The sequence below is a fragment of the Podarcis cretensis genome (assembly GCF_951804945.1).
Source record: "Podarcis cretensis genome assembly, chromosome: 2".
Lineage (NCBI taxonomy): Eukaryota > Metazoa > Chordata > Lepidosauria > Squamata > Lacertidae > Podarcis > Podarcis cretensis.
The window spans coordinates 69,833,329-69,847,945 of record NC_137171.1 but is presented as its reverse complement, the minus strand read 5'-3'; the positions used below and the strand labels follow the sequence as shown (position 1 = coordinate 69,847,945).

At 44.5% G+C, this 14,617-nt stretch overlaps 1 protein-coding gene across 1 annotated transcript in view; it reads left to right on the top strand.

The window, feature by feature from the left end:
- ZFYVE28 (zinc finger FYVE-type containing 28) overlaps nt 1-11,008 on the top strand; it is a gene marked incomplete at its 5' end in the record, with an annotated part of 30,008 nt that extends 19,000 nt beyond the window's left edge. Inside the window, 9 exons of the mRNA XM_079965762.1 lie at nt 897-986; nt 1,471-1,560; nt 2,472-2,573; nt 3,215-3,364; nt 4,682-4,818; nt 6,243-6,356; nt 8,863-8,949; nt 9,430-9,542; nt 10,086-11,008. Coding sequence (XP_079821888.1) covers nt 897-986; nt 1,471-1,560; nt 2,472-2,573; nt 3,215-3,364; nt 4,682-4,818; nt 6,243-6,356; nt 8,863-8,949; nt 9,430-9,542; nt 10,086-10,211 — 1,009 coding nt within the window. The 3' untranslated portion in view covers nt 10,212-11,008. The remainder of the gene's footprint in view (nt 1-896; nt 987-1,470; nt 1,561-2,471; nt 2,574-3,214; nt 3,365-4,681; nt 4,819-6,242; nt 6,357-8,862; nt 8,950-9,429; nt 9,543-10,085) is intronic.
- Between the last annotated feature and the right edge of the window lie 3,609 nt (nt 11,009-14,617).

The following is a 14,617-nucleotide window of genomic DNA, read 5'->3' as shown; positions in this document are numbered from 1 at the left end:
CTCCAGGCTGATCCAGTAGGGTTCTTACATTCTGACTATTTTTCTCTTTATAACTAATATTTATATACCACTCTATCATGCAAAGGTTCAAGGCAGTGTACAATAATATTGATACATAAGAAAAACTCATTAAAAAATTAAAATCGGAGAGCATCAACTGACTGTCATGGAAATATGTATTCTGAATTGTCTGCATAAGCCTGGTGGAATAAAAGAGTTTTCAGCAGGCATTTAAAGGTTGAAACAGAAGGTGCTGGCAGATCATTCCACAGGAATTGGCAGATCGCACTAAAGTCTCTCTTTTGTGTTGATGTCAAATGTGTGTCACCAACGTGGGGGAACAACCAGCAATACTCCTGCAGGTGATCTCAGTGATCAAGTTGGGATATAAGGTTTTAGGTGGTCCCAAATGTGCCCTGGACCTAAGTTGTTTGGGGCTTTGTGAGTTATCAAAAGGACCTTAAGCTTGTTTCAATAGTAGATGGGCAGCCATTGCAGATATTTCAACAGTGGTGTTCATGTTCTGTGTACATGTTTCGCTTTAAGGAATTGGGCATGTCCATAGGCTGACCTTTTTAGGCAATGCAGTGGATTAAGCTAAGGAGCAGAAAGTGGTTCAATGTGGACAGAAGAGGAGGGAACTTCTAACAGCTGCTTTTTAAATATGAAAATGAAAAGATGCTAAAAAACAACCTGGCCAGAACCAATAAAAGTAGTGACTGGCCAGCAAGGAGAATCTCTGGAAAGGACCACTGCTGCCTTCTGAAGTTTATGCTGCCAAAGTGTGAGTTTCAAAGGGAGACCAGAAAATTAGGGCTATGTCTTGGTCTTGTATGCAAGGTAGGTGCTGAGAGTGGTGGCTAAGCTGGGTTTCAAAGCTTGTTTCTCTTTTCCAGTTACGTGTCATCTTTAGTCTCAGTGAAGTCGCCCGAAGAAATCTATAGGCAGCAGGAGATTGTTGTGCTCTTCTGTGAAACTGTGGCTAGGTGAGGATTTTGCGCTCTGTGGCTTGGAAAGATCCTTGGGCAAGCACTATCTACCTCTCCAATAGAATGAACATTCATCTTATTTTATTGTTTTTATTTTATTTGTTTAGATGTATTTATAAACGGCTTTATGTTTTTTATATTTCTTGGAAACATACAACATAAAATATAAACAGTATCATTTTTTAAAAATACAATCATTTTCCAGAACCAACAAAGCAGTAGAATAAAAACATGTTTTTAAAAAAATCAAGAGATTAAAGCATAATAAGCAGGGTCTTGTTTTATGGATCAGAGAAAACCTGGGCACAAAGATGGGTCTTTACAAAACCTTATGACGCAGACCAGCCAATGCTCCTTTTTGATGTGGGAAGCTTGGCTCAAGTGAGGTCTAGGATAATTATCTATTTGGACTAGGGATTTTGACTTTCTGCCCACGCCTTCCTTCCTCATTTCCTTCCCCTTCTCTCCCTCGCTCATCTAGAGCTCTGAAACTTGGCTACTTGACTCAGGAGACGATTGATGGGTATGAACCGCAGCTGATGTTCACCATTCCCCGCCTGGCCATTATCAGGTATGTGGTTTTACCTGTCATCTTTTGGTTGAGTATGGAGCCCGGTAGCTCGATAAACTCGAGACATGTGGAATGTTCAATCTGGCAATTATAGCTGTCAAAGCTGGCAAGACAGGTGTGCATTTTTAAGAGAAGAAACTGGGGCAAGTCACATTTGTCTAAACGGAGGTCTTTCATTTTACTTCTTCCTTCACGGTACATAAATCAGCTACACATCTATAAGTTCCTCGGCGCTTGCCAATCTTCTGGGCAGCAGGAAGGTGTGCAATGGCATCTTGGCAATCTAAACATGTTCCTCTCCCCATCTCTCATGTGTATCTGCGTGGTGGTGGGGAGGATGTGACGTATCACCAAATGAGTCCCAGAGGCCCCCAAAAGTTTCCCACCACTGCTCTGGCTCATGCAGTTGGGAAGATTTAAAACTTTCGGACTGTCCCTCTCTCCAAATGGCCATCCTCCCTGCCTATTCTCGGTGTGTGTGACTACTTTATAGGTGGGATGACTTTCCCAAAGCCAGCTGTTGCTCCTTTAGATCCTGATTGGGGCAGCTACTGCCTGAGGTACCATCACACAGTTATTTGCAAGTGGCCCATCCGTTAACTAACCAAAGAAGTAATTTAAAGTTAAGGAAATTTTGCACTCTTGGAAAAGAAATTTAAAAAGGAAACTTGGACAAGGTTTACTACAGTGTCACAGCTTTCATTTTGAGAATTCTCTGCCCAAACGATATGACGAAAGAGCAATTCCCATTAATCTTTACCCATTATTATTTTGAAAGTTCTCGCATTTTGGGGAAAACCCCCCACCTCCAATAATAATTAATGTATTAGGAAAAACATACATAGCAGCAGTAGAACAGGAAATCCAATCCTCCCTGTGTGTTTTGCTTTATTTCTTTGCCCCGTACACAGTGGTCTTCTGATCTACCCAGATGGACCCCTCAATTTGGAGCGGAGGCCTGAGGAGATATCCAGAGTCTTTAGCCCCTTTTACGTCTTGCTTCGAAAAATCAGGTGAGTGTCTATAAAAGCAGCTGTTGCACAGGAACTCAACTGGAACTTCACCAGGTTAAGAAGAGTCTGGGTCTTTGTGGAGGGGTTTGTGTTAACAACCCAAGCTACATGTTCAGCAAAATCACCTGACTGTGGTGCTTTAGTGCAGTCACGGGAAGGGCTAATATAGCTCATTTGAAAAATGCAATCCCTGCCTCCCTGCAGTCTGAAGCTGCACAATCCAATAAATATTCTACCCCATAACTTTGCTGATGTTTGATCTACCCTCAGTTAAATGGAAATTATTGCATAAATGTTAGTGGTGTCGTTCTCCTGTAATCAAACATACAGTTAACAGAGGATGAAGCAAGATGTTCTGGATACATGATCAGAGTTTGTGTGCGTGCTGGGGGAGAGATGCAGCAGCAGGTTGCCTCATCAGGGGATACAAATTATATGCATTTGCACATGGTGTGTGGGGCATGAGCTCCTTTTTGCGAGCTTGGTTTCCACATTGCACTGAAGCCCTACCATAACGAGAGTAGATCTGACCTTCCTTCCAGGGTACTACGTGAGAGCTGGGTTATCCAGTCTGTTCTTTTAGGGCAATTTCAGTGTCTTGTTTTCCTAGATGCCTCCTTTATGAGCCTTCTCCCTTATAGGGATTTGCTGCGTGTGTTGTCCAAGGAAGAACTTTACATGTTGGAGAAGCGTGTACTGAATGAGAGCACTACAGATTCACAGCCCTTCAAGGATATAGATTCTCCTGACTTCCGAGGCGCTGCGACACCACGGGTCTCGGCTGTCCCAAGGTATGACCAAGAACCACTTCTCTTCACCCACCCGCCCTCAGCCCAAAATGTTGGAATCTGAGATTGTATGCTGATTTCATTGGGCCCATTGTCCGTGTGGAAAAGATTAATTGCTCTGTTCCGCTTTACTGCACACCAGATCACGATTGTGCACCACCACCCTGGATCACAATTTAGGTGTGGTGTGGGGAGACTGATATAATGACAATATATCAGAGCCAGTGTGGTGTAGTGGTTAAGAGCGGTAGTCTCGTAATCTGGGGAACCGGGTTCGCTTCCCCGCTCCTCCACCTGCAGCTGCTGGGTGACCTTGGGCCAGTCACACTTCTTTGAAGTCTCTCAGCCCCACTCACCTCACAGAGTGTTTGTTGTGGGGGAGGAAGGGAAAGGAGAATGTTAGCCGCTTTGAGACTCCTTAAAGGGAGTGTAAGGCGGGATATCAAATCCAAACTCTTCTTCCTCTTCTTCTATTGTAGCTTTTCTGCCGAGTAAAAATAAAGTTGGATTTCTGGGGGGTTTTTTTAAGTTCTGGGGGACATAAAGCTAAACAGGGAAAGCATAAGAAGGGTTTGTTTTGTTGACAGTGTCATGTAGGTGCTCTGTAAAAGTGAGCAAACAAGGCCATGGCTCTTCCACAGTAAATCCTTAATGTGAAAGCCACTAAAAGTGTTATCCATGACAGCATCAAGACCATGGAAAAGGTTCATCAGTACTTCTGCAGGAATCAGGAGCACTTGTAGCTTTTGAGCAGTGTGGACTACATGAGAGGTAAAGGAGTAATCGAAACTTTGCAGCTAGGTGGCAGTACAGTCGTACCTTGGTTCTCGAATGCCTTATGACTCGATTATTTTGGCTACCGAAGGCTGCAAACCTGGAAATAAGTGTTTGAGAACGTTTTTTGGAAGCCGAACATCTGACGCAGCTTCTGATTGAGTGCAGGAAGCTCCTGCAGCCAATCAGAAGCTGTGCCTTGGTTTTCAAATGTTTTTGGAGAGAACCAAGGTAGTTGACAAACCCTGTCAGAGCACTACCTCTTTCAGCGTTTGAGGAGTCAGTGGCTCTTGTCTCTTGGAAATGGAAAGAAGAGGTGCATAAATCTTAGCTGACCCAAAGCTCATGTGGGAACATTTACTGTATATATTGCTTACCCTTTCCTTGGCATTTGCTTGCCTGGCATTCATATATTTAGGGCAGATGATGCCTTTGGGTTGTTGCTGTTTTTTGGGGGGTGGAGAAGGGAGAACTTTGAAAGAACTGGAGTGCAGAAGGTGAGAGAGTAACCCCTTAATACCCATTCTAATGCTGCTTGTTTAACAGGCAACGTGGTCAGGGGTCTAGTAGCACCAAGGCAGGAGTGAACACACAAGCTCCGCAGACGGCTCGTTGGGCAGAACTGCGAGCCCGTTATACCACTACAGAGGACATGATCCATACACTGTTTGTCTGCATCTCTGGTGAGTACCCTGTTTTTGCTGGATAAGGGAGGTCTTCATCATCCAATATCCCATAATGCAACTGGGGCATTGGCTGGCAGGTGTATGGTTGGCAGCAGAAAGGAAGTTTTTAAAAATAAATAAATAAGCAGACGAACCTCTGTAGATTCCCTGATTTGGACAAACTGGACAAGTGAACAGGTGTTCCTTATGTTTGGAATGTATTCCTACCACTCCTGACCATTCCTGCTGGTCAAGATTTTGGAAAGGAACAGATATGTCCAAGTGGAAGGATGGCGTACCTGATCATACCTCCAAACAAGCTTCTTGTTGCCCTGTTGGGGAAGAGATCCTGGCAGGAAGCAATTGGTTTTCTAGAATTAAATAAGCTTTTAGGGGAGCAGGGCTAGAGATAAAATTCCCCACCAATACTGCTTATGCTACATGCAAAAGTCTCATTAAAGCATCCATTCAAAAATCCACAACTGACAAGAGACTGTTTGCTTTCCCTGCACAGCTTCTCTTCAACACTCCCCCTTTAACATGCCCACATTGCCTTGGAAGCCAACAGTGGAGGCTCATACTCCCATCTGTTCTGAACAGAGGAGAGGTGCAAAGATCTTCTCTGCCCGAGCAGTAGCTCATGTTAAGTGCCTTCCTCCTGTGACACTGATAGGATGGCTGATGGAGGGGCTTGCCCACACCACTTTGAACTCCCGCCTCTCCTTATCTTTTAGCTGTGACAGCTATTTTGCGGCATACCCCTCCGCTCACAACAGCCATTTTGTGACCACTGCTCATGGCAGAATTCTCAAAATTCCAAATGTACTGCCTAGCACACAAAAGGTTGGCGACTCCTTAGTTAAGCATCACAGTGACTACAAGCTGTAATATCCCGATCTGGATATGATGGCAAGTTAAAACAAGTTGTTCCACATGCCATTAAAAATAGCTCAGATGATGGCAGCTATTGTCTTATTACATGATTAGGGAATAGGATCCATTTTAATAAAATATATATTCATTGGGGCAAGTACTTAAATTTTGCATGACTCAGCTGAAAGTGCTTCACACACATTAGCTAAGAAGCACAAGAATTTGCCTGTAAAGCAGGCAAGTATTGCCCCCATGTTGCCTAAGGATTTTGAACTGTAGGTTTTGGTTCAGCTCAGATACTGTATGAACTCTCTTGCCTAGCCTTAATCCTGAAGGTTTAGCACCTAAATTGAGAATTAGTCTCTTCAGCAGGAAAGAGTAGTGAAAAAATAGTATCCTGTTGGTTCAGAATTGAGGTGGAAAGAATTGCTTGGTTAGAAGCTGTTGACTACTGTTTCCCACTATGGAAGGACTTTTGTGTTAGTTGGCTAAAATCTACATGTTTATCTCTTGCCCTTGTGTCATTGTGCAATGGATATTACTCAAATTGCTGTGTTGTGTTTGGGTAGGAGTGGCAGACCAGCTCCAAACCAACTTTGCAAGTGATCTGCGTGCCATCCTGAAGACTGTATTTAAAATTGTGACATCCCGGGCAGAGGAACAGGAGGTGACAGACACTGGCCGTGAGTGACACTCCTTGACTCGTGCATGGTTTCATAGCATTTCCTTAGTGCTTGCATGTGCAGAAGCTAGATATGGCATGCACATATAATGCTGCTCCACTAAAAGTGCTGGGCAGTCATGTTAGTGACACATACTGAGTCATTTATACTGTCATGCAGCCTTCCCCAACCTAAGGTCTTCCAAATTAGTATGACTAATGGTCACAGATGGGAATTGTATTCCAAAACTTATTGGACCAGCAGGCACCAGATTGGGGCTGTCTGTTTGTAATACTTAAATCAATCCTACTTAAATTTCAAGGACTCTGGGCTGTTTCATTGTTTTCTATTTATTTATCTCAACATATATATCTTATCTCTCTCTGCTAAAATCAGACTTGATGTGGCTTACAAAAAAAAAATCACAGAATTCACAAACAAAATAAAAGCAAAATAATAACAGCAGCAAAAACTGCGTAGTGGAAACCATATCAGCAACCACAAAGAAAAAACTTCATCAGAGGCCGCACTGGGGGGAAAGCCTACCATAAGCAATTTGTTGCTGTTTAGTCATTTGTTGTTTAGTCATTTAGTCGTTGTTTAGTAGTTAGTCCAACTCTTTGTGACCCCATGGACCAGAGCACGGCAGGCACTCCTGTCTTCCACTGCCTCCTGCAGTTTGGTCAGACTCATGTTTGTGGCTTCGAGAACACTGTCCAACCATCTCGTCCCAGTGGCGTAGCGTGGGGGGTGCAGGGGGGGCCAGCCGCACCGGGCGCAACATTTGGGGGGGCGCGCTCGCACTTGCAGCTCTCTGCCCCTACCTGGCTCACTCACTCTCTCTCACTGCAGTGCTGGCTGTGCGAATCTGATCCGAGCTGCCGGGTCGCCGCCCACTGTGGAGGGGGAGGGTGCCAGGCGTGCATTGCGTTGCGGAGCGGAGAGAGAGCAAGGGAGGGACTATCTGGGGGAGGGACAGTGCAGCGGCCGCCCAGCGCAGCGCTGAGCGCAGGAGAGAACCGCATCCGACCAGCCCAGGCAGCAGCAAGAAGAAGCTGGCAGCGGCAGCAGGTTAGGGGTTAGGGGCGCAAATTACTTGCCTTGCCCCGGGCGCTGACAACCCACGCTACGCCGCTGTCTCATCCTCTGTCGTCCCCTTCTCCTTGTGCCCTCAATCTTTCCCAACATCAGGGTCTTTTCCAGGGAGTCTTCTCTTCTCATGAGGTGGCCAAAGTATTGGAGCCTCAGCTTCACGATCTGTCCTTCCAGTGAGCACTCAGGGCTGATTTCCTTAAGAATGGATGTGTTTCATCTTCTTGCAGTCCATGGGACTCTCAAGTCTCCTCCAGCACCATAATTCAAAAGCATCAATTCTTCGGCGATCAGCCTTCTTTATGGTCCAGCTCTCACTTCCATACATCACTACTGGGAGAACCATGGCTTTAACTATACGGACCTTTGTTGGCAAGGTGATGTCTCTGCTTTTTAAGATGCTGTCTAGGTTTGCCATCGCCTTTCTCCCAAGGAGCAGGTGTCTTTTAATTTCGTGACTGCTGTCACCATCTGCAGTGATCATGGAGCCCAAGAAAGTAAAATCTCTCACTGCCTCCATTTCTTCCCCTTCTATTTGCCAGGAGGTGATGGGCCCAGTGGCCATGATCTTCGTTTTTTTGATGTTGAGCTTCAGACCATATTTTGTGCTCTCCTCTTTCACCCTCATTAAAAGGTTCTTTAATTCCTCTTCACTTTCTGCCATCAAGGTTGTATCATCTACATATCTGAGGTTGTTAATATTTCTTCCGGCGATCTTAATTCCGGCTTGGGATTCATCCAGCCCAGCCTTTTGCATGATGAATTCTGCATATAAGTTAAATATGCAGGGTTTGTGGGCAAAGAGGCGACCAAATGAATGTCTGTTGAGAAGTAATTTCATTTTCGGCACCACAACTGAAAACAATATCTTATCTTGTGCTAATTACTTCAGTTGGCTAATGGACCTCAGAATGAGAGCAGGGCTCCTTTAGCTACATGTTGGTACTGTGTGATAGTCCCTGGAACTGAGTTTGTTAATGACACCCTTGCTCTAAGCCCAATAAAACATTCTCTTTGCTCAAAGGATTGCTGCTAATTGCAGCGTGACTTTGCTCAATCCAGGTTCCTGCCCCTTCGTCTTTCAGTTGTGCATTAGACCAGCGAGCATGGGGATGCATATTGAGGTGAAGAACATGGAGTACTTTTTAGTTCTTCATATAAGCATAGAAAACACACACTCCAAGCACCACATTGTGGCTGGTGCTTAGGCATCATCATCCCTCTTTCTCCCTCCCCACTTTAAAACAAAGTTGGGTATGTCTGATTATGTGTAACATGTAGTTGGACCCCTTTTTTAAAGATAATGAATGGAACATTTATGGGAACATACAGCTGAGGTGTCTATGCCAGTTGTATCTTTGCCCTGGCATAGATGCCTTTTCCCTTGAGCAGTAGCAACTTGCATGCTTATAGCTTTTCTTTTTTTCCTTTTCAGAGGTGGAGGTCCATGTGCTACCAACAGCTTCTCACCTGGCAGACTGTGCTCTCTGCTCCAGAAGCCGGGGAGGCACTGGGAGAGAAGGTGAGAGCCCAAAATGTGAAATAGGCCTCTTCCTGAGCATCTCTATTGTCCCGGGGAATTTGGTCTGAGCTTCTCTCTCTCACTCTGCCAAGCCTTCAAGAAAGGTTGATCCCATGTTGAAGGATCTCCTATGCACAGGCAGGGACCCTGGGCTGGCCTTGCTGACAAAAGGAATTTTGCTCTTTGGTTTGCAGTAAGCAAAAGATCCTGTACAGTCCCCCTCTTGCCTTACATTTTAGGGGCTGTGTTGTCCAAACTGTGCCCCACTCTAGAGCCCCATGGCTTTTCCTGAGGCTTTGTGCCTGGGCAGATGACTTGCGACTCCTCGTGAACTACTTTCTGCTTTGTCACTGAATAAACATATATCTCTCTGTAATCGGAGTTCTCTTAACACATTTTAGCTGGGGGAAGTTTTATGGCTCTGGCGGACTTTAGAAGACATGTGGCCATGTCCCCAACTGCCCTTCTGTTCTTTTCCAGATGCCTTAGCACCACCAGACTGGGTGCCAGACAGCACTTGCAGCCACTGCATGGCTTGCCGTGTGCCTTTCACCTTTCTTCGCAGACGGCACCACTGCCGAAGTTGTGGCAAGGTAGGCGATGGGGCTAAATAAGGACCTCCTAGGACTTTCATTCTAGTGGAAGCAGCAGCAGCTGCAAAAGCACCAGGCAGACCATGCCTGTGAACACTTTAACTATAGCATATCTTGTCACGGGCCAGGGCTTGGGCTTGATGTCCATATCTTTTGGGCTGCAACCTCATAAGCCCCAGCCAGCATGGCCCAGTGGTCAGGAATGAGGGAAGTTGTAGTTCAAAGCATATAGGGGGTCCCTGGTTGGGCAAGACTGGCTTACATGCTCCCCTGGAAAGATGTCTTTAAAAAAATATTGTGAGTATGAGTAAAGGTTGTGCCTGAAAGGATGGCCTCTCCAGATGGGAGGGATGGGGAGAGGTTGCAATAATTGAACTAGCTTGCAATCTAATTCCCTGTTGGGACCTCTACTGGGTCAGTCATGTTTTTTATTGTTTCTTGGCCAAAGGATTAGGGCAACCGCATCTCTTTCATGTGAAGTGGGGCTTGCAGTACCACATGGCCCTCGGCTCTATTTGATGCACAATCTTATTTCCTCCCCAGATCTTCTGCTCTCACTGCTCGTCACACTTGGCACCTCTGCCCCACTTCAAGCAGCTGAAGCCAGTCCGCATTTGTACACACTGCTACACCACCCATTTGCCTTCCACTAGCAAAAATACCAGTTGATTGGAGCTGCCTCAAACACCTTCTGTGCCTGTGGAAACACCAAAGACTTTGGAAGTGGCAACAGCCTGTACTGTCAGCAAAGGACTGTGGGAACAACCACACTTGTCTTATTAGGATGCTCCTGGGAACTTTCCAAAGGCCTTGGTGGTCAGGGCAAGAGATGGGAATGCCAGGCTTTAATAGCTGGGGATTGAATCTTTGCTGTTTAATATAAATAACTCCCAGTGGGATTCCTTGGGCTGGAGCTAGAGCTTGCTGTAGAAGATGTTTCAGCAAGCTCTTGTAAATGACAGTAAAAGCATCTCCCCCCCCCCCATTACTCTTTCCTTAGAGTAAATTGTGGCCTATGGAGGGATTGCCTGGTGCTGGTTGCCTGGCTTTTGGGACAGCCCCATGATAGTCATCAGTCCTGTGGATTTATTTTTGACAAATCTCTGAGGTTGCATTACTAGATTTGGGTGTATGTGCAATAAGGGCTTTATGGAGCCTTTCACTGGAACTGAAAGGCAGGATCTCTAGTCCAGCAGCAACCTTGTGGAGGATAGCCATGACATTTTGCCCACCAGCTTCTGATACAGCTAAGGGCTTCAACAATCTTCATATGCAATGTATTTTCTTGTAAAACTCTCCTGCCACACTGTTGTGTGGACGACGCTTTTGAAGCTTCTCCAGGAGATTTATAGCTCCTTTTTGAAACCAGGCAGAGCTGGTTCTTCTCCTGAATACTTGAATAAATGCTATCTGTTACTGTTGCCAATTTGTCTTCTCTGGGCTAAAAAATAAACACTTTTGCTGAATTTAGCTGCTGGATATTGAGAGGCAGAATCTGCTGCTACACTTCTTCCCCCAGGAAAATGCAAATACAAACTCTAAACCTTCCTGCTGTGTGTGTGTGTGTGTAGTTTTCCCCCCTCCTTCAGCTCACACTCCGGCCATCCCCACTCCTCTCTGTGCACGTTTGATGAGCTACATCACCTGCCTTCCAGCATCAGATAACCTTTTTGATATACAGTCATACATTGGGTTAAATATGCTTCAGGTTGAGCATTTTCAGGTTATGCTCCGCAGCGACCCGGAAGTAACGGAACACGTTACTTCCAGGTTTCGCTGCTCGCGCATGTGCAGACGCTCAAAATAATGTCACACACATGCGCAGACGCAGTGACCCGCGCACGCGCAGACACAGGTTGCATTCGCTTCAGGATGCAATTGGGGCTCTGAACGGATCCCGTTCGCATCCAGAGGTACCACCGTAAATGGAATGGTAGGTTACATTGACAGTGTGTACAGGGATTCATTTGTTCATTCAACCTTTCACATGGGTGTTCACCTTGAGCAATTAATGCTGCCAACACTTTGGTTGTAATTCCGCCTCTACCAAACACCTTGATTTTCATCCCAGAAACCCACTGCAGTGCTTTTAGCTGGTACCAATGATAGGCCCCGAATGAGTGCAAGAAGGAATTTAAAAGTTCTGATTAATGGCGGGGGGAGGAGGGAGGTCTGAAAAGCAGCCATGTACGTATGTGGGTGGAGGGTGATTTGTACATTTAGGAACTTAGCAAGTTTTCCTAGTTTACCTTTAAAGGACGAACTTGTGAAATCTGCTATGATAAAATGGGCACAAGATGTGGGACACAACATTATTCTGGCTGACTGGGAACAGTTATGGACCACAGGTATGAAGTTTACGGCATGTAATGCCTTAAGAGAGAATATTATGAAAATGATATACAGGTGATACATGACACCAGTCAAGCTTGCAAAAATATATCATTTGCCTGATAATATATGTTGGAAATGTAAAGAAACTGAAGGTACATTCTTTCACCTTTGGTGGACGTGCCCAAGGATTAAGGCTTTCTGGGAGATGATCTATAATGAAATGAAAAAGGTATTTAAATATACCTTCCTGAAGAAACCAGAGGCCTTTCTCCTGGGCATGGTCGGCCAATTGGTGTTAAAGAAGGATAGAACTTTTTTTATGTATGCCACAACAGCAGCAAGAATACTCATCGCAAAGTATTGGAAGACACAAGATCTACCCACCCGGGAAGAATGGCAGATGAAGGTGATGTACATGGAGCTGGCGGAAATGACTGGAAGAATCCGAGACCAGGGAGAAGAGTCGGTAGAAGAAGATTGGAAGAAATTTAAAGACTATTTACAAAAATATTGTAAAATTAAGGAATCTTAGAAGGATGTTGGAATGAAGTTATGTGGTTTTAGCAGTAATGTTATAAAAGAGTATTTAAAGATGGATTGTTAACAGGTGAGAATGTAAAGTTATATTAAGATAAATTATTAAGATAAAAGCAAAAATGGAAAGGATTTGCTGAAATAACTAATTGAACTAGAATACAAAAAAGGGAGATGCGAGGAGGTCAGGGAAACAAGTAAATGAAAGTCAAGGCATGGAAAGGTTGATTTGTTTTTAATTGTTTTTACTTTTTGTATTTTTTGCTTCTTTTTTGTTTTGTTTTTCTTCTTTTATTCTTGTAACTTTTTTGAAACTTTAATAAATATTATTCAAAAAAATAAAGAGACACTGACCCCCTTCACTCTCACCATCTTGGTTGTCAGGATAAACTTAAGATGCCAGTGCTTCCCTCTATCCTTCATATGACCATCTCCCCAGCTGCATTTGGAGTGGTGACTATTCTAAAAGCATAACCAGCTCCACTTGTAAGATTTATTATGAATTTTCATTATAATACAACTGCCAGCTTCCTCTCACATTTGCTTTAGAAGCTAGTGTAGGAACAGGGCTGACAACAGCATCCATCAATGAGGGTGAGGGCAGCAGGGGATATTAGGCCTTGGCATAACTTAAGGTATATGGTAGGCCTACAGTTCTGTACACATCTGCCTAGGAATAAGCCCTTTTGAACTTGGCAGGGCTTACTTGCGGCCGGCACCAATAGGATTACAGGCCTCCTGTTTTACTCTGCAAAATAGCAGAGGATATAATTGTGTTTCCATTTCTGCTTTTCCATTACTTCCGTGTTTCCCTGCAGCTACCCATGAATCAACCCCACCATGTCAGTTGTGTTAATATTTTTGCAGCAAAGACCTGGGAGGCTGCCAGAATATATTGGCCCCCTCTTCCATAGAAAAACCTTAAAATAGCGTTGGTAGATCTTTGGGCATTTGCAATAGTATTATTAACCTGATAATGTCACGAGCCCTTTTCCTGGAAGGTTATACCCAGGTATTTAAAAGATGATACCTGTTCAATATGTCGATTGTCAATTCTCCATTTGTGTCTCATTCTTTTTTTAGAGAACACCATAACTTTGGATTTGCTATAGTTAATTGTTCGGCATTACAATAAACTGAGAGATCTTAGAAGTTTTCTTAGGCCTACACAGGAGAAGGAAATTAGAACTGTGTCATCTGCATATAAGAGAACCGGTAGGGTGTAGTAGCCAATTTATGGGGGTGGGCATTTTCTTTCTCCATGTTTCCTACTAAGGAGTTAATATAGAAGTTGAATAAAGTAGGCGCAAGGACGCAGCCTTGTTTAACACCATGGTAAGGTTTGGATTTCCTTGGATAAATGGCCCTGTCGGTCACACCTAACCCAGACCCGAGTGTTTTCGTATAAACTGTGGATGAGACACAGTAGATGTCTGTTTATGTTTGAGGCGCTTCCCCACAGTGTTTGTTAAAATTATAACTGTGTGGATGTGGTGAAGTGTATACATTCACATGCCCAACTCTATAAGGAAAATATGAGTACCTTATGTGACTGGAAATCAGTCAGGGTATGCATGTTACACACACACACACACACACACACACACTTACTTTAAATTATGCATGTTCATGTAAACTATTGTATTAAATAACAGCAGTATGTGACAGATTAACTTTGTTTTCCCTATGAGAAATTATCTTGTTGCACTATAATAGTGAGCCCAGGTTACTTCTTTCACAGGGCACTCTTCTTACCCTCCCCAACCACATGAGTTGTGGTGACAAGAGGAGGCCTTAAATTCTCTTGCACCTTTCCCATGCATACATATAGGAAGCTGCCCCAAGGTAGGGCACTGGATGGGCCATCTGCCTCAGTGTTGCCCACTGACTGGCAGCTACTCCATAGCTGTCAACCTTCCCTTTTTTTTGAGGGAAATTCCCTTATTTCAGCGCCGTTTCTCGCTGCTATCCCGGATTGTTAGATATCCCGTAGACTGTCTCCGGGACAGGTGAGGCTGCTGATCCCTTATTTTCAAATCCGAAAGTTGACAGCTATGACCTACTCTCTGCAACGGGTCAGACAAGGGGTCTTTGCTAGTTCTACCTGGAGATTGCGCCTGAGACCTTCTGCATGCAAAGCACCTGCTCTACTACTGAGCGACACGTGAAGCGAGGGGTTCTAGTCTAAATTGTCGACAGTACCTACG